At 38.7% G+C, this 27821-nt stretch overlaps 1 protein-coding gene across 3 annotated transcripts in view; it reads left to right on the top strand.

Moving 5' to 3' along the window:
• Positions 1–1638: 1638 nt before the first annotated feature.
• LOC117429468 (transmembrane protein 266-like) overlaps positions 1639–27821 on the top strand; it is a 47633-nt gene continuing 21450 nt past the window's right edge. Inside the window, exons 1-4 of one of the 3 annotated variants that reach the window (XM_058995292.1) lie at positions 1639–1755; positions 2014–2112; positions 5349–5451; positions 15895–16083. In XM_058995292.1, coding sequence (XP_058851275.1) covers positions 5438–5451; positions 15895–16083 — 203 coding nt within the window. In that variant the 5' untranslated portion in view covers positions 1639–1755; positions 2014–2112; positions 5349–5437. Of the gene's footprint in view, positions 1756–1823; positions 2113–2145; positions 2422–5348; positions 5452–15894; positions 16084–27821 lie in introns of those variants that run through there. The other 2 variants (XM_058995293.1, XM_034917221.2) reach the window with 2 other exon arrangements.

Here is a 27821-nt window from a genome sequence, read left to right as displayed (position 1 = left end):
GCATAATTGCACCATGTTAACTTTCCCATCTGTGAATCTATTTTATAATGTTTATTACATATTATTATATCGGGTTTATCTATTTTATAATGCAGATATGTCTTTTTTTTCAAACGTTTTGGCAAGGCAACTTCTCAACCCCCATAGAGTTAAAACAAACAGTTTTAAACATTTCTAAAATTAAATGACAACGTTGTGAAGGTGATAAGGACTGAAATGTAAAATCAACATTTGATTTGATTTTGGGTCAAACACCTTGATGAACAGAACAATTCCAATATTTTGTAGTTTGCAGTTCCATCCAGTGATGTTCCACATACAGTCTTTAAAACTCTTCAGCACATTTCTTATGATATATTCAAGCAAAGTAATTAAGCAGCGCATGCTTATACTATGCATGCACCAAGGTAACGTGTTTGCCTGTGCGTCACCATGCTTGAACAATGCGGTCACTATTAGGCATATGCGTTTATACAGGTTAGATGTTTTTTTTAATTAATCTTACATTTACAAATATGAAGGTAAAATCAACATACAAATTAACCAAGAAATATAAAAATACAATTCCACCAACAATCTTGCAGTAAAATTAGTTTTCAACTTTGTAACAACAACAAAAAAAGGTCCGCTTGTGTATATTAACCACGTACTGTATTAATCAACCTGATTTACATAAGCAATTTCCTTTTAGTGACAGTTAAGCTGTCCTGCCGATTTTGTGGAGATTCATAATTTGCACTTGAACTTATTGTGGAAGTGTGCTTATTTAATTATGCTCATTTACATGAGTAAATTAGATTCTTGTCACCCCAGTGCATCTCGGTGCGTTCCAGCGCACTCTGCTGTTGCTAATATATCACGCTCTCTGAATTTTACAATGATTGTATTTACAGTTGTTACGCTATTAAGACAAAAAAGTGTTTAGTAATTAAGTTAGCTCTAGTTTTACATTACGGATTCCAGTCGCCAATTAGTTACATTCATATGCAAATGAAAACTGAGCAATTGTGTATTTACTGGTCACTATGAGCTAAAATAGTTATTTGGATTTTGATGAAGGGGATTGTCGACTGTTGTTCTTGTGAAATCGTACACAATTGCTCCAAAACGCAATGTTGGTCGATGCTGATTACACGTAATCGAAATTTGACACAACTAAACAAGAATGTCATACCAAACTGCGGTTTGCAGTTGAACTTTTTTCATTTTGAAGAATCGTTGCATCCTGATATATATTGTTCGTGGTTAGGTGGTGCAAATCTGAAACCAAAAACTTAAAACAAAATTGTGAATCTTCTGAAAATGGTTTATTTTAGATTATTACTACTATTCTCAGAAAGAAGCAGCTGGGAGCGTTAAAAAGGAACTGTGAGTAAAGTTAATCTTCAATGTGGGCATCACATATATTTAAATATCCATTAGAGCAACAAATGGAAACAAACAGTACGTTTGTAACGCATTCTTCAATAGGAAAGCAGTAGTAGGTATACGCATGCAAGTGTGCTCTCTCCTTTAGCTGAGCAAGCACTGCCTTGCTAAATTATTCTACAGACTGTACATGCCATGGGATTGATTGACGTGTGATTTACCCATTGACAGGGTGATGCACATGAATGACAAACGCTTTGGTCAATCGCTGTAAAGATAACGAATCATTCCCAACAGTGTCTTTTATTTCAAGAAACCCTAGGATAAAAAAACACCCATATTAAGCGACCTAAATAAAGTATTAAGCGGATGCACTCCAAAAACAAGGTGAGTATAAAGTAGACCGTTCATAACGGGGTTAGCGGGACATAACACTGCAGTACAGAATCTCATCAGAGGGAGCGTGCTACGTTTATCGGGGCTAGCGTAATGCAATTTCTGGCTCTCAGAATATTTTCTCATAAGAAAACGCGTTACAATTGAGTGTGCTGCACCGAAATATGTTTAACTGTAACATACTTTGTTGATTTTGAAAGCAGTGTTTTGCGACGGAGAATTGGATTACGAGGCTAATCTCTCTTTCAGCACCTGGACAGTTCCTTGTCGTGGAAGACCCAGCTCTATATCCGACACAAGGAGTCCCTGTGATGGTAGGGGGAAGCCCTATCTAATCGAAACGAACGGGTAATGTCTTTTTCTTTCTTTTTGTTTAAGGATGTGGTTAACTAGCCAGTTGGTTAGCCGGGGATGGTTAATTACATCTTGGTAAATGATGATGCTTGTATTTCGTCGGATTGGGTTTCTTCGCTGTGCCTCGTATTCTAAGCAACAGCGAGGGTGCCTGTCCAATGCAAAACCGCTAAGGATAACAGCCTACATATTGCGAGCAAGGAGCTTCATATATACACTGATCATCAGCAAGGGAGACATTATCATCGTCACGGGGGCAACGGAGGGACGATTAGACAATGTCCACCATGTAATTCTGAAAAGGTAGGTTTACAGTTCGGACCGAATTATTCATTATTGATATTTTTAATTAATTAACGTTACGCTAAAGCTTTCTAATTAAAGAATGGACTGGTCCATTCTTGTATTATTTACACGTGTATTATCAAAGGCTTTGGTCTGATCGCAATACTGATGTATGCCTCGAATCAGTATGGGTACGGTTACCGAGAGCGGTTCGAGGCCTTGTTAATGAGTAGAATGAGAGTGATCATACAGATTTATGGAACGATCAGAAATCTGGACCGATTCCAAGAAACCCCACATAGGATTGGGTGCGTTGTGCTTACTCACAGAGACCGATTAGTTGTATTTGAGAGACTGTGAGGGTCTGATGACCAGCAGTGGATTATTGAGACCTGCTGGTGGTAAAACAGCAGACTCCTACATGGTAGCACACGTTCTAGTGACTTGCGTGATCTAACTCGGATTGCACTATGCAGATCTTGTTTTATTGCTGTCGTTTAGATCACTGAAGCATACAGTAAGGTTAGGGATCACTGGTAAATGTGTTTAGTAGAAGCTGACTCCTGTTGCATGGTAAATCAGTTCGAAGGGGGGGGGGGGGGGGGGGGGGGCAGACTAAGCTGCCGTACTTCTGTCTAGAGAAACATGGAGTAAGGTGTAAGACGCTTAATAATACGTAAACACATGTAAGAGATTTAATACTACGAAAAGAGAAGGACACCTCTCTCTCTTTTTCACTCTCTCTCTCTATTTTAATTATTTTAGACACACAAGAGTTAACATTACAGTGTATTGTATATAAATACAGATTAATGTCAAATGTGTCCACACTTAATTTACAATAGGCTGCTATCTGTTATATTTTCCACTGTGCTGTGATGATAAGTAGTTTTTTTTGTTTCTTGGATAACTATGATTCAGCAGCTAAATTGCCACCTCTGTTTGCTCTCTAATGCACTGAAGATCATACAGACACACTGAATGTTTTTGAACGCCTTTCAACAGGTGCCAGTTTTTTTTCTGTGTGTTCATTTTAAAATAATAAAAATGCAGCATTAAAATACATATTGGAGAATGATGAGAAAGAAAGTCAGGAGTCAGACAACAGTTTGTTTTAATAAAGTACATCCAAAGGGTTACCACTGCACCATTTACCTATGGAGAAAATACATTTCTGTTGGATATGATGATATAAAAAACACATCGCAAAAAATCTGTATACATGTCATGGATCATGCTATACAAACTGCAGACTATGCAAAATGACTCAAAACTGTGTGCAGTACCAGAGGACATATTAAATGCTGTAAAGCCAAAACAGAGAGCTTTGGAATGGATCTGCTCTTTAACATACGTGAATGTAAGCTTAATACAAGTGTAAAATGCTGTGTATTAAATGCTGTATATTGGTATATTGAGCACAAAACTGTACAGAATAAATGGGATTGAAACAGGGTAGGGACCTTGGAGTGATGGTGGACTCCACTCTAACAGTATTTCAACAATGCAGAGTGATTATTTAAAAAGGCAAATGTAATACCAGGGAACTTGACAAAGCAATTGTGTGTGTGGACTGTGAAGGTATGCTAAGATTATATAGTTAAATCCCACTTACTGTGTGCAGTTATGGACATATCGAAAACATTTTTTTGTACTTAAAAGGGACAGCTAAACTTTTGCAGTTTCTCACTTAAATACATTTGCTAAATCCAGGTAATATTCCCTGCTAAAAAGAACCATTTCATTTGGCCCATCAATAGAAGGGGAGAAAAAGCCAGTTCAGATGGGAAGCCTGTTGTAAATGATTAATGACCAGAGTACTTGTTTAGCAGCTAAGACTTTGGGGTCACTCAAGAAACAGTTAAATGCATGCTAACAGGGGAATAACCTTCAGGAGTTCAAATGGTCCATTCCCAACATTTCCCATAGTTCCCAACATTTCTCAGTATAATGTGAAAGCCTGGGCTCAATCACATCCTTCTTTTACTGCCAGTCTCTTTAAGCAATAACACAACAGCTATCAAATACTTTTTGGCTAACAGTGTTTAATTTTTTTCTTATCATTTGCCATTTTTTAAATTGCAGTAGTCAGACTTTGCAGGCATGCAGAGACTGCCTTGGCTTAAAGGCAAGTCCTGGGTGTAATGAGACCTGTGCTGTATAATTACCAATATATTCTACTGAAGCCTTCTTGCGACAGTTTTTGCTGTGTAAGAGATTCAATGATTTCTCAGGCAGAACCTTTGCATCTACCAGCAAAATCAAGAAAAGGCATGTTCAAGATACTCAATAGTATAATTTGAACACTGCAGTAACAGAATGAGCAATAAATAACCCCTTGAGATGCTGTTACTTTGTAGGCAGGACACTGTATGGCTCCTGTCCCACTGCTGATTTATATTTTGCCTCCACACCTGTTTCTTTTTCATGTCCACTTGATGTCTCCTAAATCTTTCTTTTCTACAAACATATTGGCTTTTCAACCCTTTTGAACACACCTGATTGAATAATTCTGAAGTGTTGATTCAGAGAGAAATCCTCCTGTTCATTATCAAACTGAAAAGGGCTCCAGAAATTGTAAAAATCAGAAAAAACGGTCCAAAAGAGAACTGAGGGACGGAAAACTGCAGATAACTCTCAAACACCTGTGTTGTTTGCTCATGCAAAATTGTTGCAAAGTGTAAGAAGCGTGTGATAATTGGTTGCAAGCTATTAATAGACTTATTTACATAGCCAAAAAGAGCTGACATCTAGCTAGTGCATCATGGGATTTTGCCACTTTTGTTTCATAACAGTAATAATATGTTAGCTGCTTTTTATAACAGCATTAACTGTCCAAGCATGTTGCACCCCCAGACTGCCATATACTTTGTATCAGCCAGCGCGATTGTTACACATTTAAATTCAGGTTACATTCATTTATCTTCTCTCCTTCTTCTTTTCAGGACCATTATGCGTGGAATCTGTGCTATACTCTGGAGTTAGAATTGGATCAGCGTTATTGGAATTACAGCTTCTTCCTACATCTCTCAACATGAGCAGCCCTCAGTGAGTATGATATTCATTCAGTCTGGCCTTGATCACTCCCGCGCAAGATTTTACAGCATGAATGCAAAGTAACTGTACGAAGGTCACTCAGTCGCTTTGAACAAGTGGCATGTTCCTAATTTCCCTCGAGTATTCACTTTTATTCCCAATATGCCTTTTGGGAATTGGGGCTGGTTGTTTGGAGTGCAGCTGATTTCACGTCACTGAACAATTTCACTTACCCTGCCATTTTGTGATCAAGAAAAGTCTATAGACGAATGAGTAATTGAGGAAAGAGATTTAGGCTCAGTGCAAACAATGGGACAGCATGAAATTGTAAGAGAGGTATTCATAATGTTCTTTTGCTCTATAGCATAGTTAAGGGTTTTTGGAACGTTATGAATTAACTTTGTTTCTGGTTTATTTTTCCTCAATATACTGTATACTTTAGCATCTAACAGATTGACAGATTAAAGTATTCATAACATTTTATAACATTAGAAATACTTGCGTGCTATTTGTGAAGAATTACACTTTTAGCAATGCAGTTTTTATTAAATTAAATTCTCCAAATATGAAATGGAATATTTACAGTAAACAAATGGAATCCAGTAAATGGAGCACATTTAGGGTTTATTGCTGGATTTCATCTGGCCCAGCAGACTGTGATGCAGGAACACCACAAAGCCACCCCATTTCTGACAGCCCTCGGGTGATACAGAGATGTGAATGGTTAGTTAAGACGAGGTAGTTAAAGCACACTCTTGGAATGGTTTGGATATTGGAAATGAGTTCTGGTGGTTTAGCTTTAAAAAAACAGTCAACAATATTAGTAGTGATGGGGGTCCCTAAGTGGCTCTCCTAGTAAAAGCACAGCTGGGGTCGCGTCCTGGCCGTGTGAAGTCGCTCTTCTTTACTGGGTATTCCAGACGGAGCATCGCATTGGCCTTGGTACTCCCATGGGTTAAGGAGGCAAAACTAGAAGGGACTGTTTCTCTTCATCGTGCTACAGCGGACCCTACCGACCAGGCGCCCAGTGAGCTCCGGCGGACATCTGCAAGGCTGCCCTTTGTTCTCCAGAGGCCGGTACCTTGCTGACATCCGCTCTCGAGTTCCTGGGTGTAGAAGAGGAAGCCGGCTTGGTCGTGGGATCGGAGGACACCCACGGAACCTTCAGTTTCCCTGAGCTATGTGGGGAATTGCTGCAGTGAGGGGAAAACATTATTTTACATTCTAAATTGGGGAGTAAATCGAGAGTAAAGTAATTGGGCACACTAAATAAAATTAAATAATAATAATAATAATACTGGTAAAACACCTACTTAGAGAGGAGGAATTAGTTAGACATCTTAATTTCAATCCCAGGCAAAGATGCATTTATGTATCCTCAGAGATCAATTGTTTTTATAAATGTATGCCCCAAAGAAGACCCCTTAGTTTTGAAATATTAGTAACTGAGGAAGCTGTTTTGCTTCTTAATTGCTGAGCATGTTATTGGCGCTCTCATTCAATGGTTGACAGGTGGTTTACACCAAATATGATGTGCAGTTTTCCTCTGTTAAACAGCTCTACTGGGTACAAAATGTACAACTCCTGATAAAGAGGATTTAAATAAATAATAAAGCCTCTCCAGACCAGGAGGCCGACGGCCACACAAATACTCCCCAGAATGTGAAGGGACTCCAAAGGAGTATTAGTATGCAGTGGCATGAAATGTACTATATAAATACAATCCGTCCTGTTCTCTGGGCACACCAACTGGGAGCATCTTTCTTTTCCACTCATTGCCTCGGACTCTCAGCTAGCATTTGTATTCTGAATCTAGGTTTCCTTCCCTGACAGTGCTGTTGAATGCTGAATGTATTCTGTGCGTGTTGCAGCCTTGTTCCCTCCAGGCCCACATTGTAAATGAAAAGCTGCATCTCAATGTGTTTACCCCGGATAAAGAGTATTTCAATAAATAAAACACACACTCCAGACCAGGAGGCCAGCGGCTACACAAATCCCACCCCGGAATGTGAAGGGACTCCAAAGGCTTATTCGTATGCAGTGCCGTTTTCCACTAGTTATTGCTGTTTATTAATAATTACTCTCTGTGACCCTGAGAGGAGAGTCACTTTTCATGTTGTAAATTTAGCGATTCTTTCAGTCTTGGGAAATAAACTTTGGGATTTCTTCTGAAACAATTCAATTGTCCATGACTAGTAAGGTCTACCAGAGAACTTGATCATTGAATATTCTTGATGCTTTTTATCTGTTTCAACAATGGCAGGCATATTTAGGTTTCCAAGATCAGATCGGTGCAAATCCCACACCGCTTCATAACAGTCCCCCAGCTTCTTTGATTAACTATGGGCTGCACAGCGTCAGAGGAGCGCACTCCCTGTTGCACTTAGCATTGGTGTGCTCTTATGTTTGCTCTTGCATTAACCCAGAAGGTGGCTTTTCAAACAGGGTGTTTTAGTCTTGCAGTGTATTAAAAATACTAAACCAAAGAGAAACAGAAGCTTAAATCTACACGTGGAAGTGTGTGTGTGTTTGCGGGTGTTGATTTTTTTGAAGGGGCTAGATTGTCTTTAAGCTGTTTGGAACACTCAGGCTGAGTGTAACTCCTTTAGTAAATTTCCTGTCGCAGTTTATTTTGCCATTAAGCTCCACCTTGTCACTCAGCAAGCTCTGTGTTCTCTGCACTGCTCAGCAATGAAAGGTCTCCTGATTAACAAACTTCGATAAATGACTATGTTCACTGATCTCCTCTTCTCGTCTACGAATGCTGCTTCTGAATACCCATTTAGAACTGTAGAGCTGTTGGTGTGCTATATATATATATATATATATATATATATATATATATATATATATATATATATAAATACATATATGTATATATAAATATATGGAGGCAAGGCATCATGTAGCCTTAGCCACTGTGGTAATACATGTAGTATAGTAAGGGATTAGGAGAGCTCTAGTTCTCTGCCTTCTGCTTACATGCCAATTATACCAATTTGGATTGACCTGCATGGAATTTGAAGTCAAATCCACAGATGAAAGCCAGGGCTCCAGGCAGCTGTAACATCCAATCACATGTCCTGTTTTTCTTTGGAATCTCACCATTTGTAGAATTTCTTTTTTGGCAGACCTAAGTTAAATTGACATCAACCTTTATTTCCCACAATCCGTGCACTGTTTAGAGTTTAAAAAATAAACCTTTAAATATCTTAAAAATTGGTGCTAAACTGTTTTGAAAGTTTTGCACCAGAGAGCCTACTGGTTCTAAATGATCAAGCCCAATGGTACAAACTGAGGCTGACACACTTTAACACTGTCACAGACAAGGATGCTGGATGTAAACAGACAAGCCCAGTTTCAGTCATCTCAGGAAAGCTGTTCCAGTTTCTCATGGTAAGAAGAAGCCTGCGTCTCATGCCGTTTGTTCTTGTTCAAAAAGATATTGCAGACTAGTAGTTAGCTTTTAAACTGGAAGCAGGTTGTTATGAATCTGGATGCAAAAACAGTGGCACATAAAAAAAAAAAAACTACATTAGTATTTCCTTTTTCAAAAATCCATTCAGCCAGACACACATGTCTAAAATAAATAAAATAGAATAAACCATCTAAATGTGCTAAGTGTAGCTACTTTTTTGTGGGGAAAAAAAACAGTGTACCAGTCTGATATGCCTATCATTGTATTGTGAATATAAGTTCTTGTGCCTCTACTCAAGGGTGTGCTTAGCTCAAGGGTCTAGGGAGTGTTAGCTCCCTATCATGAGGAGTTTAAGCCTATTTCCCAGTGAGTCCAGACAAGTTTAGTTTATGTAGATATACAGAAACCTACAAAAAACTGAAAACAGCAATCCTTTGTTTGGGGTTTAGCTGCTATGTGATTAAAATGTTAGCCACATTTTTTCATCCAACTGTAAAACTTAGTTCAGCCAAGATAACGCATCACCTGAAATTGAAACTATTAAAAATCATAAATGCTAATAATTAGCAAGGCACAAACAATTACTTACTTGGTTGCCCTTGCCTAAGAAAGCTATCTTTCCAGCATAATCACATCTTATAACCCTGAGTGTACATACAGCTACCTGAAGTGCATTAAGGATGTGAATCAGAAATAAACTCTTACCTTTGCTAGGGATTCTTTGCTGCCTTGAAGTGGTTTTGTTAGCTTGTGATGGCAACAAAACTATTGGTGTCGTCTAATTCTTATTGCTGTTATTAGTACGGTAAGTGGGCTATGTATCTGTAATAACAATGACAATGTTAGGCAGGTAATTAAATAACGCCAAGTTTAATTGCTTTGTGCTATGTGATTTCCCCAACAGAAGCGAAACTTCATTAAGTAATCTGAATGTATTTCCTTTATGTGTTTTCATCCAGCCATAGAGACCTTGTCTTTCTTATGAATGTTATTGATCATTAGATAAAGGCCCCAAAGAAACGCTGTGTGTGGTTTCATTACTTTAAGAAGTTTGCATTTCACAGCTTTCGAATCCAACACAGTCATGAGCTGTGCATGCAGCTTGCAGGGAAAAAGACAAAAGCCTGACACTGACAAGTTCACAGGAACGTATGAAAGCATTCCTTTGATATTTCTGTGATGCGAGATACTGTATGAGGAGCAAGTCAGCCCCTAACCAGATTATTCCTTCGCTGCAGTCCAAGATGGGATGGTTCCAAAATCTCATTTGGTGTGATGATCACTTATGCATGACCTCCAAACGCCAATTCATTTAGCATCTACTATAAAACAGTATATTTTAAATATTTTATAGCAAATAAGAGAAGCTCACATAATGTTATATTTATCCTGATCATTGATATATACCGCGATAAAAATGACACGAATCAAAGCATTCTACTGAAGTTGAAGTAATTGCTCACTTCTAATCATGACTCTTGGTAACCCTACTGATGTGCGGCACACTGTCCTATTATATTTGTTTCTGTGAATAGTCTCAGTGTCTTTGGTACGAATTCAAACAGATTTAATGCAGCAGTTTGACGGTATGGTTACTGATATTGGACTGCAGAATGTTCTGCACAAAGCAGTGTGCTTTTCAAATTATCTGCGCATCCCAGCATAGCCCCCAAAATAGCCTGCATGGATCCCTGGGGGATCGCATTCTCATTACACAGTGGTTGTGAAGCTGAGATAGATCGATATCCGAAAGCTGTTAGGCTTTTGGAGGACACTGGAGAAGTATGGGATCGTTGATGCTCTCAGACCCCGGTAGTGGGATTGAAGCTATTATCAATGTGACTTCTGTTTGTTTAGGACTCCCTCAGTGAAGATACTGTTGTTTAAGCATGAAATACGTAAGCTGTAAGGCTAGGCAGTGTCATTGGTCTGGCTGTTGGTGCAATTTAACCCATTTGGCAATATGGTAACATCATCGTATCATAGATTGTATTGCGTGACACAAACACTGCTTAAACCACGTTAGAAAGAATTGTAAATATTTGATGGTGAACAGCTCAAAATGATCAATACATGACAAGAGTTGTTACCCTGTGTGCACTAAAGAAGCTGAGGATTAAGTACTGTTTCACAAATTGAATTCTCTTTGTATTCATGTTTAGATAGGCAAGGGCCACTGAGATGCTACGTCATCTTTCTTGAGAGGTTCCTTTTTTTTTTAAATGAAATCGGTGTAAGGTGTATATTCTTTGAATGGCTCAGCAGCACCTGCAGAGTCACAGCGTCCCATTCTAACACTTTTTTTCTTAAAGATCCTCCAGCCAAGTTCAGTACTGACCAGACTCAGCCTTGCTTAGCTTCTTCAAACTGAATCCAAGATTTGGTACCATAAAGGCTGTTGTTATAAACCTGCTTTCTGTAGCATATTCCATTCATTGAGTTAACACTGTGTGGGTATCTGATTCAATGTTTTTTTTGTAATCTGTTGATGGTTAGAGATGTACATTTAATAACAAGATGTATACGAGTGAATTATCTTTTCACATCATTTTAACAGAGCATTTTGAAGAAGTAATAGATGGCTGACTCATCGCTTTGCCCTGTGACATTCGTGTTGGAAGCCAGGACCTTTCTTGCTTGGGTGTGATTTAAAACAATTGTATTACGCTGACGATGCGCTGATAACTGCGGTGATGGGAATGCATTTTATAAGATGTGCTTCACTCATCATGCACAATGTAATTCAGCTATTGAAAATGAAAATAAGTATGTACCCATTGCCTTCACGCTCATTAGAATTCGGCCGAAGTTCTTGTGTCGATTATGCTGATGTTCCTAGTATAATGCTCCATATCCCTTTTTATACAGAATTAACTCAAAACAAGATTTATATTATCATCCCTCTAGTTAAGTCTATGCCATTTGCATTATGATATGCAGGTCATGTTACAATATGTATTGATTTACATGCAATAGATCTGGTGCACTTCTTTGTGTTATGGGTATTAAGATACAATTAACCCCAATGGTGGACTATTTAGTTAACACACCCTCTGTATCACAATAACTAAGTCAGGAATTAGCAATGCACAATGAATAATGTCACGTCTACTCTAGTTAAGATTAAGTATTTTTCCCTACCTCCTGGAAGATAAAGGATGATTGAAAATATACCTGGAGAAACACTCAAGGTCATCTTTGCAGTCCTGTGTCACTAGAAAACTTAAGCATGTCTGTGTGTAAGGCTTCGCCAAGCCAAGCAGATGCAAAGAACTTCTGTCAGAGATTCCCGTAATAAAAAGACACACTGATCTGTTTATTTGTCAGTATAACCATTTGAAGATAGAAAAAACAAATGATCAGAGAGCAAAGAGCAATCTGTTACCCACTCTGCAGCATGTTGGATTGTGGTGCTGCATATCATTAAGTCAATAACTTAATTCAGTTTGTACCACACAGTAAACGAATTGCAACTTGCATCGCAGAATATGCTGATGGAATGTAATACAGTTGGCTCATCCAACGAGACGCTCTGAAAGGCCCATAAAGAGCTGGGCAGATGTGCTCTATAGTTAGAAGCACCGGACAGTGAATAATAAAGAATCTGGTGGGATTACAGAGTACAAGTGGCGCTTCTTAAAATGTAACGTTTGAAACCACTGGTACATAGTAGCCTGAAGCAAGTGGAATATTATACTGGCACTACACTACTATTAAGGACTGAATAACATCCTGACACCCACACAAAGCAGCCCAGACCCACGCTTGGAGGGCATGTTCATAAACTTCACTTCACAAAAAACTGATCTAGGAATACTGGAGAAAGCAGTCTGAAGCAACAGCAAAGCTATTGTGAGTCTGGCATAATGTGAGATTTTGGGAGATTTCATATGAGGAAACAAACACTTTTATAGACTACAGGTGTGACAAGCAACCCAAAATATGAAACAAAAAGTGAAACGTCCATAAAATAAAAATGCTATTTATTAAATGGAAAGCTTGCAGGTTCACTGGGCCAAGGTGGCAAATGCAATATCTGTGATCTGTGGGCAGGGCTGGGAGAAATGGTAAAAACCACAAAATGCCATCTCTTTAGGAGATTCAGGCTTGGGGTTTGTGTCCAGCTGCCTCTGCTATTTTAAAGCGGTGGGAAGTGCTGCCTTGAGGGTGTCTTTAAGGTTAACAGAAGAAACAAAGCAAACCCAGTCCCTCTGAAGTAGGGGGTTATCCGCACATTTGTTACAGAACAACAAGACCGCTTCCAAACCCTATTTCCCATGGGCAAGCAATGTTCCTTCCAGCAAACAAATCTTCTTTTATATTACAATTGTAAAAGTGACCCACTCTCACTTGCTGGCTTGGGGCCAGTTGTGATCATTTCCCTTGGCATGCTTTGTTCAGTGTTATTGCTGTTCAGTTACCATGTGTTTATATTATTTACTCTGTTTTGCTGTGAGCCAGTCCAGTGTACCCAGGCAGTTTATTTCAAGTAATTTATCTGCCTTTTCCAAGCAGCAGCTGTGTAAGACTGATTTTGTTTGTTGGAGAAATTAATAGTTTTAGGATTATGTTTGAATGTAAGTATTGCATTAATATAAGGGTTTGTTTGACGGTAGGTCAATATAAAGCATGCTTGGTTCTAAATGCTGTAGGCAGTGGTGTGTTCTTATCATCCTACTCAGAATGTAGAGGGTTTAACAGGATTCAGTTCAGGAATCGCAGGCTGTGGATGGGTCTATTGCTTTCACTGTGGCTCTCATTGCGAGTTCTTAGCAGTTTGTCTGCTGAGGGTAAACCAGACCTAGTTTGGAATGCAAGCAGTTTAAAAACCCGATAGTTTCCGAATCATTTTTTCTTTGCATTTGACATTTTGTTCTCTTGACGCCTCAAAATGCATTGTAAGTTCATCCTGTAAAAAAAAAAAAAAAAGCTGAAACTGCTGTATTAAAAATGTTTACGAAGGTGAGTGAGATTTTAAACTTCTGCCAGAAATGTCTTTATTAATTATTATTATTATTATTATTTATTTCTTAGCAGACGCCCTTATCCAGGGCGACTTACAATCGTAAGCAAATACATTTCAAGTGTTACAATACAAGTAATACAATAAGAGCAAGATAAATACAATAACTTTTGTTCAAGCAAAGTACAAGTGTGACAGAACACAATTCAATAATACAGCAGATAGTGATAGTTACATCAGGATATGATTAAATACAAACTACTACAGGTTAAACACTTGGCAGATTACAGTATTCTGAGGTACAGAATTAAATGCAGTAAGAATAGGGGGCAGATAAGAGCAAAATAAAGCGCATTTAAATGAAGGGTGATAGTGTCCCAGGATACAAACAGAGGAGTTCTACAGATGCTGTTTGAAGAGGTGAGTCTTAAGGAGGCACCGGAATGTGGTCAGGGACTGGGCAGTCCTGACATCTGTAGGAAGGTCATTCCACCACTGTGGAGCAAGGGTGGAGAAGGAGCGGGCTCTGGAGGCGGGGGAGCGTAACGGAGGTAGAGCCAGTCTTCAAATGCAGGCGGAGCGGAGAGGTCGAGTGGGGGTGTAGGGAGAGATGAGGGTCTGGAGGTAGCTGGGTGCAGTCTGATCAAGGCATCTGTAGGCTAGTACAAGAGTCTTGAACTGGATGCGAGCGGTGATCGGGAGCCAGTGGAGTGAGCGGAGTAGTGGAGTAGCGTGGGAGAAGCGAGGCAGAGAGAACACCAGGCGAGCAGCAGAGTTCTGGATGAGCTGGAGCGGACGGGTGGCGGACGCATGGAGGCCAGCCAGGAGGGAGTTGCAGTAGTCTAGGCAGTAGTCTATTAAAAAATAAGTTTGTAAGTAAATGAGATACGCAAGTTTTGCCACTCATCATTTCTGAAAAATCCACAGGACTGTCTTTGGCACAGCTGACTTTAGGAACCTGCTCCCTCTAGGAATTTTCCTTTCCTGTTCCGACCTCCCATTATCTTCTCTGCTGTCTGCTTGTACCCAGTGGACCCCCAGACTACAGCTATCAGTACCTGGCACTGTTACGTATATGCCTTTTATACATTATGTATATATTCAGATAATCATGTTGTGGTAAGATTTGCAAGTGACACCTAATCTTTTCCAAGATTTTCTTTGCAAGCTATTGCATTTACCCTACTATGCTTCGCAACACTTCACTAGCAATAGTTTTTTTTTATCACTATCCCTTTTGTTAATTCGACATGCATGGAAACGAAACAAAAAACATGCATTTTTATGTGTCTTCGGTCGCAGGAAAGTAGCTAATTGTAAAAACCACAAAAACATTCCTGGGATGGAATTGAGACTCATATTGCAAAGGCAGTTTCAACCATTCCAGGTTTTAATATGAGCTTGATTAGCCACAGTGAATTGGTAACAAGCTCAGAGGTGTCTTATTAAACTCGTAGTAAAACCAAGAATGGATCAAACTGCTATGCAATGGGAGTCTGATTTCCATCCCTGCACTTGGAGATGAAGCAGTATCGAGAGCACTCTCTTATCTCCTAACCCATTGTCCTCAGGTTCAGCAGCATTTTAACTGCACAAGTGGAAGCTTCAGGTGAGATTCTGTTGCATTCAAGCTGTACAGAGAACATGTTTAACTGCATCTGCATCCACATGAGCCTCATGCAATACTGTCTAGATCCCTCTCCCTTCATTTGTTGCATCCATGCAGCCAACGATAGCAAACCATATCCCAATGGATATAATACCAGCATCTGTTTGAGTCTAAAACTATGTTCCACAGGGCAGAAGTCTGCATTCAGGCTGGGGCTGATTGGTTTTCACTCCAGCTGCAGTCTGTACCCTCCTGAGATGTCACATCTTGTTTCCAGCTGGGTCCTGCTTGTACCGAGCCTTTATAGATACATTCACCTGGGCACGCACACACAGCAAGGCAGGGGTTAGCAAGAGTGGTTTTGAATTCCGCTTGTTTCATGTAATGTAACTCCTGAGCTGTTTTTATTCAGTGCAATCTGCTTGACTGTGTCTGACTGTGTTTGTTCCTCTCTTTGCCTGTCAGGTCTGCTCAGAAGGCTGAGGTGTCTGATCTTGAGATCATATCCCAGCAGGTGGAAGAGGAGAGCCAGTGTATCGCTCCAGTCCAGCTTGTGAACTTTGCTTACAGAGACCTGCCCCTCACGGCTCTTGACCTCTCCCTGGCTGGGTCCCAACTCCTGTCGAACCCGGATGAGGAGGATCAAAGAGAAAGGTAAGAGGACGAGGTTAAAAGACACCAGATTCTCACCACAGAAATATCCCTGCTACACTTCAAATACACTCCAAGTGACCAATCTGATCGCAAGACATTTAAATATAAAAGCCTAATTCCATTAAAAAAGAAAAGCATGGAAATGGATACTCCTCCAAAGTACACTTGGCAAAGTTTGCTGCGTTGCCGTTTCAACAGATTTGTCCCGTTTACAGAGACACAAAGGGTTACTTGACAGAGCTGTGGATAAGCAGTCCCCAGTGATGTACAGTAAATTTCACTTCCCATTAGCTGTGATTGCGGGTTAAGTCACTGCCTGCCTTGATAAGACAAGAACTTTCATCATTAACATAATTGACATGCAAAAGACAGACCACTTAATCCATTGTGACAGGAAACATTGCAGCCTTCGCTTTCTTAAGCGGTTGTGTTATGGTACTAAATTATTGTTGACATGATATTAAATTATAGAAATTCTGATTTAATTGTCTACTATTAGCGAGAAGGTATTGTTGGGAAGATCAGTTGACAATGAGGAGATTGCCATTTAAAGGTGTAATGGCATGCTGCTGATTTGAAGTGCTGTAGCATTTGCTTGTTTTTATTTTGCCTGGGTCTTCTGACTACAGGCTCCTTGCATGACCTAGAAATTTAGGATTGAGGCATAATTTTTTTAAAAAAATACTGTGAACATAATTTAGATCTTTCATTTAACATCATGTAATCAAAGAAACTACAAAATGATATCGCAAAAGTCTACCGGAAGCTGTAATTGTAGTACAGTAGTATGTTAGATTTCAAAATGTCACATTTTTTCATTTTTGTCAGTTTTTTTTTACTAAGTATATGGAAAACGACAAAGCGGTATGTAATTCAGTATGTTAACGTAACATTATTCAGCAGGTTTCATTCAACCTTTATGAAGCAAAATGAGTTCATTCTACAGGGTGATGCAAAACGTTTGGCCTTAGCTGTGGTTTGAGTGTTCTATGAGTACCTGTGCTAGCCAACTAGAGATTAGCAAACCTGGTTACTTTAATTTAGATAGGAAATGATTAACACACATGTTATTAAAAACATATGTGTGAAAAGTAGCAGCTTTGCATTTGTGGCTTGGCACCATGCTCAAATATTTTAGGAACTTTTCAAAGTCGATCAAGTCAAGTCATGGGAAATTAGCACAAAGATGTCAAAGTAACAAGATGGGTTCTTGCTTTCATTTCAGTGTCAGTTCTGAAGAATCAAAGGAACAGAAACTAATATTTTCTGAAAGGAGGTTGGTTTGTGCCTGGACACTTGATCTATGACTTGGTTAATATGCTTATAGCCTCTAATTTAGAAAACAAAGTGCATTCTCAGAGTTTGAGAGCAGTGTGATGGATTGTTTTACGTATCCATTCCCCAACATCATTACAGCTACATATTAATACAGCATCATGAGCAATGTGCAAAAGCAATAGTCTGAGACTGGTTTGTGTAATCATTTGTCAAGCTATCTCCTTACCTTGATTGCTTTCCATTAATCCCCTTTTGTAGATGAAAAAAATAATTCTAATAATAAAAAACACATTGTTTAATGGAAAGATCTCTTGGTTGAAATAAAGAATAATATTGTTGTCTGAAAAAGGGTGCATTTCATCTTGACAAATTCTCTTCTATAATGTACCGTGACTTTTGTCGTCTTCTCCTTCTCCTGAAGGCTAATAAAGCCGCAATCACATGGCTACGGTTCGCGTATGCACCCACTGTATTGGTCCCATTGAAACCTGATCACTACCTCCTATGTTAAGGATGTCATGGCTACTCATGTATGGTAGACAGACAGACAGTTGTTACATCTCCATTGGTTCCCGTATAAGTCAGACTCAAGTATTACATTTTTCATTAGTTTTTCACATCATGGTCATGTTCTTAATGATAAATCTCTAAGAGATACTTCATCTGATTGTGGTGCCATGAACTGAGCTTTGAGAAAATCCATGTGCTTTAGATTCACCTGTCAGGCTTTTGAACAAAGGCAAGGGAAGACCCACCTAAGCCACAACTGCAATTAGCGGTATAAAATAATGATTTTCCAACTACAATTCGTATTGTACATTTTTGACAGGGTGTATACTCTTTAATGAAATTGCTTCTAGAAAAGCAGGGATAGGCAGTGCTATAAACTAGCCAAAAATACACAGAGGAGCTAGACACAAATATACCAAATACACAAAGGAGCTAGACACAAATATACCAAATACACAGAGGAGCCAGACAACAATATACCAAATACACAGAGGAGCTAGACACAAATATACCAAATACACAGAGGAGCTAGACACAAATATACCAAATACACAGAGGAGCTAGACACAAATATACCAAATACACAGAGGAGCTAGACAACAATATAACAAATACACAGAGGAGCTAGACACAAATATACCAAATACACAAAGGAGCTAGACACAAATATACCAAATACACAGAGGAGCCAGACAACAATATACCAAATACACAGAGGAGCTAGACACAAATATACCAAATACACAGAGGAGCTAGACACAAATATACCAAATACACAGAGGAGCCAGACAACAAATATACCAAATACACAGAGGAGCTAGACAACAATATACCAAATACACAGAGGAGCTAGACACAAATATACCAAATACACAGAGGAACCAGACACAAATATAACAAATACACAGAGGAGCCAGACAACAATATACCAAATACACAGAGGAGCCAGACAACAAATATACCAAATACACAGAGGAGCCAGACAACAATATAACAAATACACAGAGGAGCTAGACAACAATATAACAAATACACAGAGGAGCCAGACAACAATATACCAAAAGAACATTCTTTCTACAGCAATATCTGGATCTTTGTTTGTTTGTTTGTTTGTTTGTTTGTTTGTTTGTTTCTTTCTTTCTTTCTTTCTTTCTTTCTTTCTTTCTTTTTCTCAAAGCAAACATAATAAACCTTAACACAGTGCAGCAGAACCCAGTTTGATTAATAGGGTAAAAAAAAAAAAAAAAAAAAAAAAATCATTCGCTAACTTGCAATGTTAAAAATGCCTGTTAGGGAAGAGGGTTGTGTTTGTTCAAGCTTTGAATCTTGAGATCCCCTGAATGCCTGAAGCTTAGCTAAGGGCTCTAGACTACTGTGGTTCACAGAAGCACAGCTCTCTCCTTTCTCCTTCAGAATCACATGAGCAATGCTCAGCCTTTCTGAGCAATGAACCAATTTGACCCCTCCAGTACCGACTATATGAACAACCAATTGCACAGACCCATGGAGTAATGAGCACAACCAAAGAGTGCCTTACTATGACTTCTGTCCGAAAGATGGATCCATGGATGGTCTGTTTTGTAGTTGTTTGAACTGCTTTATAAATTACTTTATTTCCTGTTGACATTTCTTGTATGTTTCAAAGTTCTCATGATGATTACTTATAAACAACCTTGTGTAATTTTTATACTGTGACCAAACCTTGTTTTCATATTTTCACTGCCTGATTACTCTGCACGATAGGATTCTTCATTCTGCTTTCTCAAACAGTTTAATTACAGTATATGAATTACTAGAGAGCAGGAAAGGTAAACACAAACACTACTTTATTAATATATATTTTTTAAATTGAAGTATTTTTTTAATATTGTAAAGCATGGAATAATTCTGGCATTTTTCCCAGAGGTGTTAATGTACAGCATGCTGGTTTTGTCTGCCCCCAATTTGCTTCTGTTGTGTCTTCACAAGATAAAGATGAACCCGCTCTCTTTCTTAATCAGAGCAGTGCTGAATGGGAAATTGCTTTGAATGTAAATGTTATACATTTAAACAAAGACCTGTTTCCAATAGCCTGTGGTGTTTCAGTAGGTTTTTTCAAGCAACATGCTTTTGATATCGCACCCCTGAAAGAGTATGCAGTTCCATACATTGATATACACACCCCATTACCAAATACTGATCTGCAGCAGCATTTTTTTGCAGCTTCTTCTCTATATAGGAACTCCTGTTTATATCCAGGTTAACCATAAAACAACTGCACAGAATTCATACGGGTGCTCCCAAGTGCATTATAATTCTGACAAGTAGGGGTGTGCAGAAACTCATACTCTTACTCAGAATTGCCTTTAAAAAGTATTTTATCAGCAGGTCTTCAATAAATAAGTAGCAGGGATCTGAAAAATTTAGCGTTACACGTCCCCACGTGTTGCTACAATTGTTTAAATAACGTACCTGTAATTTTTCTTTTCAGTGTTAACATCCTGACAACCTTTTACACTAACTTTTAAAGTCTGTTTCAAAGCTGTTTTCAAAATGTCCAATCTAGTGCACTGATAGTGTAAGGATTATTGCCCACATTGTCAAACAGTTAACACAGCAATAACTATCCATGATGTGGAACTGAACAAAAAAGCCAGAGCACTTCTTGTTGTTGTGTTTTACATATAAATGAACAACAAGTGCTCTGGCTTTTGTGTTCCGTACCACATCATGGATCGTTAGTGCTGTGTTACCTTGGAAACAGACTTTAAAGTTATAAGTATAAAAAGTTAACTATGAAAAGAAGAATGACAAGTACGCTATTTAAACAGTTGTAGCAACATGCGAGGTCGCGTAACGCTGTATGTTTTGGAACCCAGCTACTTACTGTTTTAATGTGTTTATTTCAAAACAAGAACAGCTGTTCTTCTCTCATGTTTACAATTGACAATCCATGGCAATTAATTTCCGCACTGAGAGTTTTCAAAGTTTTGGAAGAATATTTTCCACTCATCCGGGGTGCTGACATTTTTCTTGCTGCGCTGGCGTACCAAGGTCGTAAACTTAATTCAGACTGCAGGTGGCTTGCATTTCAATGTAGACCTCGGCTACAACCTTTCTTATGTGACCCAGCAAAACAAATGGGAAGTTCAACCTGAAAAGTAATTATCTAAACAACATTCCTAGTTAGCATGCATGTACTGTGCCTTGCTAGGGTGTATCATGCGTGGCCTGTTGCTCATAATATTTTTCCCAGGCTGGGCAGTGCCTCGGGCAGAGCTTGGAATTGAATTTAATAGAGCGAGGGAATCATTCCTGCGGTATTGCGCTGGGGAGGAACTCTCTTTCTTTGTTACCCAGCCAGGTATCTCATTTGGCAAGGCAAGCAGTGTGACAAGAAACTTGGCGATCCTGACTGATACCAGAAGTTTAAGCCCTTTCGGTGCTTGCTGTTTTTCCCACACTTAAGGGCGTTAAGGAAATCTAGTAGACACTTAACTTTCAAACAACACAGTTTTGAACTGATTAAAGCCAGCCTTCAAGGTGTTACTGGAATCTTACTTGCAGATTATATCAATACACTTATATCAGTCATGCTACAGTATGAAAAGTATACGGGGGGGAAAAAAGAAAGAATAAAATGCAAATTAGAAATGTCCAATCTACCTCCGTTTCAGTGCTTGCTAGCTCTATGTGGATGAATGTAATATGCTACTGTAGGTGCCACACAGGTCAAGTTTAAATCGTGCATTCCCACCACCACAAAGCAGTGGCCCCTCCCCTTATTCTTCAATCAGGTAAGTGCTCAGTAACTCTTTGCAAGGTGAGTTTCCCTGGGCTTGTACTGTAATGGTGACATTATCCTCTCTGAGTGGATTAATCACACTGAGCCGCTTACACTGGTCCCCACAGACGTTTATTCATGGCAAGTGTTGACTTGTCTTGCCTGCCCCCACAACAGTAATTTTAGACCTGCATCCAAGTCAGACCATGGGATTACTGTAGCTCTGCTTCCCAATTTCTCATCGCTTGCAGTGCCCAAGCACAGCTAGAGTCACATTGCTTGCAACAGCTGAAATGTATTAATGAGATCTAGAATTATAACATAGGTCACTATGAAGGCCGTGTGCTTCCTTTCCAGGCCCATCCATAGCGTAGCGACCTGTCATCCTGGATCTTTGGAACTGGAACATGAACTGAATGTCAAAGTGCTACCTAATGACCCACCTCTACCCTGAACTCAGACAAGAGCATTCAAGCTCTCTTTGTACCTCAGTCGATGCATAGTGAAGATGGCTCTGTATGTCTTTGGAGACAACCCTAATCTGTTTCCCTGCAGCAGCAGAGGCACGCTGAATCTTAAAGCACTTTGCAGAATTCTGCATTCTCTGGAGGCCAGCGCTGTTGATGGCAATGTGGGCTTATTTAATTAAAAGTGCAGAAGAAGTTGCCTGAAAGCAACCTGGGGATCGGCGGGTATCTTGTTATCTGCTGGGTCGCACAACCTATCTACTTTGAGAATCACTTAAGGGAGCCGGTGGGTGAGAAGCTGTGCTTTAATTCCACTAATGATTCCTTCCTTGTTTTAGTTTAATATTTCCCGATTTGATTGGGGATTGCTAGATTTACACTATAGGAATCAAATCAGAAGATTATCTTTTTTTAATAATAAAATAACCACCCTCTTCTTTCTTTCTAACAAAGGGAGGCTACCGAGTTTACTGGGTTCTACTAAAGACACCAAGGGGCTATCGTGATGATTATGTGCAAGCAACACTACAAATGACAGAAACTGTTATTTTTGTCATTATTACTGTTGAGATTTATTATTTCTATGCCACAGATCATTCTGGATGATCCTTTGTTAGTTATTTCCAGGCAGCAGCTGCAGCAGGCTCTGGAATATGATGACCTGCAAGTCCAACACTGTTCACCAAGCCCCTTTGCATACTTGATTTATGATGGGGAGTTGCAATGTTGACCCTACAGCACTGGGGTTTACATTTAGCAATGCAATGAATAATGTTTATTTTACTACAGTAGTCATTTTATTCTATCAAATTTAAAGTCAAGAATCCAGATAAAAGATTCCCAACAGGCTGCCCAGTTTGAATATGCGACTATAATTTCTATGCAGTGTATTAGGAATAAAATTGCTGCAGCAGTCCACAGCTCCACCAGGCTCTTGCGCTCACAGTCAACTCAATCCAATGTTTTGTTTTCCCCTGTTCAGGTATGCGGTTTAAGTAATTCTGTAATTCTGTACAAAATGTGATTTGCTTTCTTTTTTTTTTATTTCCAGAGCTTTATTAACAGAGATGTACTCGATATGAGTTCCCAGGATTTGAAAGAACCCTCTATTTACTTGTGAGCAACACACAGAAGAGCAGCTAGTACCAAATGTGCTGAATCGCATGCTTGCTATGCAGCAAAGAATATGATAAAAAATGATCATTATTAAGAATGTACATAAAATGCCCCATATAGACAGAGATGTGCTCCTTGACTGAAGGTAGGGCAGTGAGATTCGTTGTTATTTAAAATTCGAGATTGCTTTTCAGGCTATAGAGCAGAGCGCCATGGCCAAGGTAAAGACCAGGTTGTCAAGCTCTCTGCAGAGGCAGGCAGATTTATCTCAATCTGTCTGAATTAAAAGGCATGGTTTTTAGGAATGGGTGAAGAACAATCATTTTTAAAGTACCTTTTTTACGATTCAGTCAATGCACAGCGACGCACAATGAGATGATAAATAGCAGAGTCATTTAAAAAAAAGAAAAACGATAAACCAAGCGGATAGATTTGTCAGACAAGACTTAAAAGAGTGAACTGCTTGGAAAATGTATTCTTACTGTTACTGCCTTGTTCGTAATGCATAACCAGCTTGTGGGCTGGTTTAAAACTGTGTAATGATATTAACGTCTGATATTGATCTTTTAAGACACTTTCCTTAGCAATTTACCGCTCAGAGAGGAAGAATGCCTCCTTTTCTTACCACCAAATAATGTTTTTATTGACCTTGTGAACATTACCTGCAGACACAGAACAGCCTCCAAAGGTTCACTTTGAAATCTGCAAGAGCATTCATTTGTACAGTCTCCCGTCCCCATACTGAGGTTCGCACTAGCTGTAGATTAATGACTTAATGGCAACTTTCGAGTCCTGAGGACGCCAGGGGACTGCAAGGCGTTGTTGTTTCCCTGGCATCTTCCTGAGTTTATTACAGCAGAGGCAAATCCCAGCCAGATTTATCATCCTGCATTCAAGGTTAGGCTGGTTGACTTTGCATTACCAGAGACATGTTCCCTGGTTAATGTTTGTCTCAGATTGTTTTAATGACTAAGTATGCCGCTCTCTATCTACGTTCATCATTTACTTGTCCTCTCTAGCATCTCCCTCTGGAAGTGGAATGTACTAATAGTTTTAAAACATCTAGGCCTTCCTGCCCTTTGTTATCTCCCATGACTTTTTGTCATTTACCTGGGCGATAAAACTGTTAGATAAGGGGCAGGATTATGTAAGAAATCTAAAACAGATAAATAATATTATTGATGTCAAATATATGTTTATTCAGTAGTTCGGGACAAAACACCAATCACACAAATTTATTTGATTTAAACTATTTATTTAAAAGAAATGCGATGTATGCGATAGCTGTAAACAAAAACATTTCCGTAGAAAACATTAATTTGGCATCAAACCTAACTTGGATTGAGGACTCACGCCTGGCCATGAGGACGAGGCAGAGACCCCCCCAATGGGAAAATTGAACTAATTTTAAGAGGTGGAGATGGGGAAGGTGGTGGGTTACAAATGAATCAAAACGCATACAAGGGGTAAGTGGAAAGGGTATTTATAATGCTAGCAGGAGTTAATTGCTGACGTGTAAATTGAATGATTCAATTTGGTGATGTGGAGATTGGTGCATGCCCCTCCTCCTGAACTTTAATTATAAATTTAATTTGGTATAGCTCAGAACATTTTTTATACAGAGCAATTGTCTTTTTTTTGTTAAAGTAATGTTTTGTGTATATATATATATATATATATATATACACACATAAAATACTCAAATGAATTAATACTGGGATGCGATTGGATACGATTCATTCATGTCTTTTTCAAACAAATCTAGCTCCTCCACTTATCAAACTTGCTCATCAAAACAAAATATCTTGTGTGCAGATCGGATAAACAGTGAACGTGGATGTGCATTGGAATAAGTTTGAGTGAACTAGAATGGCTTTTTAATGTATTTATTATTTTTTTCAGTTACTGCTAGCATTTATTTTAACAGATGAATAACAATTCTGTGATTAATGATGTAGGGACAGATACAACAAGGGAGCTTTCAAATGTAAAATTAATTACCGTACGCATCACACCACCAGCGACATAGCACATATATTTTGTGCTTGCTCAGTAGTCCCCTTTCCCTGCCTGATAAACTGAAGCCCTGTCTCAAACCACTCCCCTTACTTTTTTAGTTTGGTTCTGTTTGTTTTTTTTTTCTTCTTAGGTGACTGGGTGGTCCTTCAAAGACGCATTCAATGAGATTTGTGTTGTACTAAAAAGAAAATGTGTAATTTAGTAAAGACTCATCATTGCCACATTGATCTAGCATTTGTTTCTTTAAAAAAGTCGCTCTACGGACAACGTGCAGCTCAGAACAACCCCAATTCTAAAGAAGTTACGAAAGGGGAGTCTGATCTTCAAGGGTTACCAGACGTGGCTCTTTATACAGGACCTCACTTAATGGGAAGTCTAGAGTATTGCCATTATAAGTTTCTGGGTCTGTGTAAGATATTAATGAGGCTAATATCCAGGTTCAACTCCAGTGATACTTATGCATAAAGTCTTGGCTGCGTTTGCCTAGGTTGGTGCCCCCCACAGTCACATCATTTATTTTTAATTAAGCTCAAAATTGTACAGTAAGCAGAGTTTGTAGTTAATGAAACCATAGGTCATGGGCGCATTCAAGATAGGCACCAAGACCTTTGAATTGCCTGGCTCCATTTCAGAGGAGCAAATATTCCCATGTTTAATTCAAAGGGCCTGTATTTCATAGATGCTAAAGTGAACCTTGATAAAGGTTTATCCCTTGATAGTCATCTGCATTTGTGCCTGAATATAAACTGACAACATAACTAAAAACAAGGGCTGTGAAATTCATTTTTTAAAGGGTTACGCACAGATTGATTTTTTTTAATCAACAATAATGGCCCTGCCAAAGCTCTGATAGCTAATATATTTAACTTTCTTGAAAATCAAATACTTTGTGATTTAAATGTATAATGAAGACATTCATCAGAACCTCCAATCAATTATTTAAATAGCTGGCCCTGCAAGGGATACAGTATCGAATGATTTGACTTATTCTTCATATACAGTATACAGTTCTATTAGTACTGCAGCCTTTATTTGCTACTGTGCTGCTAAGAAATACAGCAAGTGTGTTTTGCTGCACAAATCATTCATTAATACATAGGTCAGGGCACTGAATTTATATATTAGGTTATACAAATGAACAACACCATTATTTATACTGTACTTCTCTAGTAAGATAAATGAATGAATCTATTGGTCAAATCACTTTTCACTACTATGGATATTTGGAGACCCAAATAGAGGTTAGATGGATGACCAGTGTTTTTTTAATACGTTTTAATTTTCCATAGCAGGCAGAAATACCTGATACCCGTAGACTGCAGTTGATTTTGACGTCTCTTTCTTCCCCTTGACTTCACTGAGTGTATTGATTTAATTCTGGAAGTGAATCTAGCTCCTCTGTTCAGCGGTACAGTTCTCCTTCTATCGCAGTTTTCCTGGGGAAAGCGGTTTTGTTTTGCTGCTGCAGCAGGGTTGGTGCTGTTTCTGTTTTTTGATTGGTTATGCTAATGATGGTTCCATCTTGAGAACTGCCCACCTGAATGTTCTCAAAGTTCTCAAGGTTGTTTTGAGCGAAGTTACTGAGCATGCTGTCCATGCTTCTCACACCACAGGGGACAGGCATTCAGGGGCATTCATTTTTATAATTGCAGGGGATATGTCTGCAGTAAGCACAATAAAACCCTTCTGATCCATCTACATGCTGTATCGCAGTGCAAGCTTGGGTAGAGTGGATGTCTGCTTTAAATATAGGCTGAAATCAGACCAATATTAATCCTTGATTGTACGCACAATAAAAAAAATAAAAAAAACGGTTAAAATGATTTATCTTCACATCATTCATTTTTATTTTATTTTATTCAGATAAAACCTGAGCATCTCTGCCAGGCTGTATCGATAGAACCCAGTTTTATTAAGTAGCTGTAAGAATTCTACCCATTCTAGTCCAATGTTTTTTGTTTTATATAATGTGCTACAGTTAGCTTCCACGATATAGTTTTAACTTACAGTATACAGTTTAGGAGACCCACTATATAATAGACCCACACATATGAAACCTCAATGGACTGCATGCTTTAATAATAATAATAATAATAATAATAATAATAATAATAATAATAATAATAATAATAATAATAATAATAATAATACTGGTAACTTATCTGATGCCAATAAAGGGGACCCTTTGTTTTAAAATTAGTCTCTGCAAAAGGAGTACAGCATCAGAAGCACTTCTATTTCTCTTGTTATAAATACTTAAATGTTACAGCTGGAGGCTGGGGAGGTTCCTTGAAATTAGTTTTCTCAGTTCAAAGTAATCCATCCAGACAATTTCAGTAACCAATACTGGCATTCCTGTAGGTCTCATTAAATTAACACATTTCCACACAGCACAAAATACTTTATGAAGCCTCGCTGTGTGTTTAAGGGCTTTGTGCAGAATGTGAGTAAGCAAAGCTGTCTGACTCTATCCACTTGGTATCTTATTACATTGAGGTCCTGGGTTTTCTCACATGGCAGTTTGTCCTCTTTTTTATTGTTGACATAGCTTTTTAATCTCTGTAATCACCTTATTTTAATTTTAT

The sequence above is a fragment of the Acipenser ruthenus genome, chromosome 21, assembly GCF_902713425.1.
Source record: "Acipenser ruthenus chromosome 21, fAciRut3.2 maternal haplotype, whole genome shotgun sequence".
In the NCBI taxonomy this organism is placed as follows: Eukaryota; Metazoa; Chordata; class Actinopteri; order Acipenseriformes; family Acipenseridae; genus Acipenser; species Acipenser ruthenus.
The sequence above is the reverse complement of the archived record's forward strand: the minus strand, read 5'-3'. Positions and strand labels throughout refer to the sequence as shown.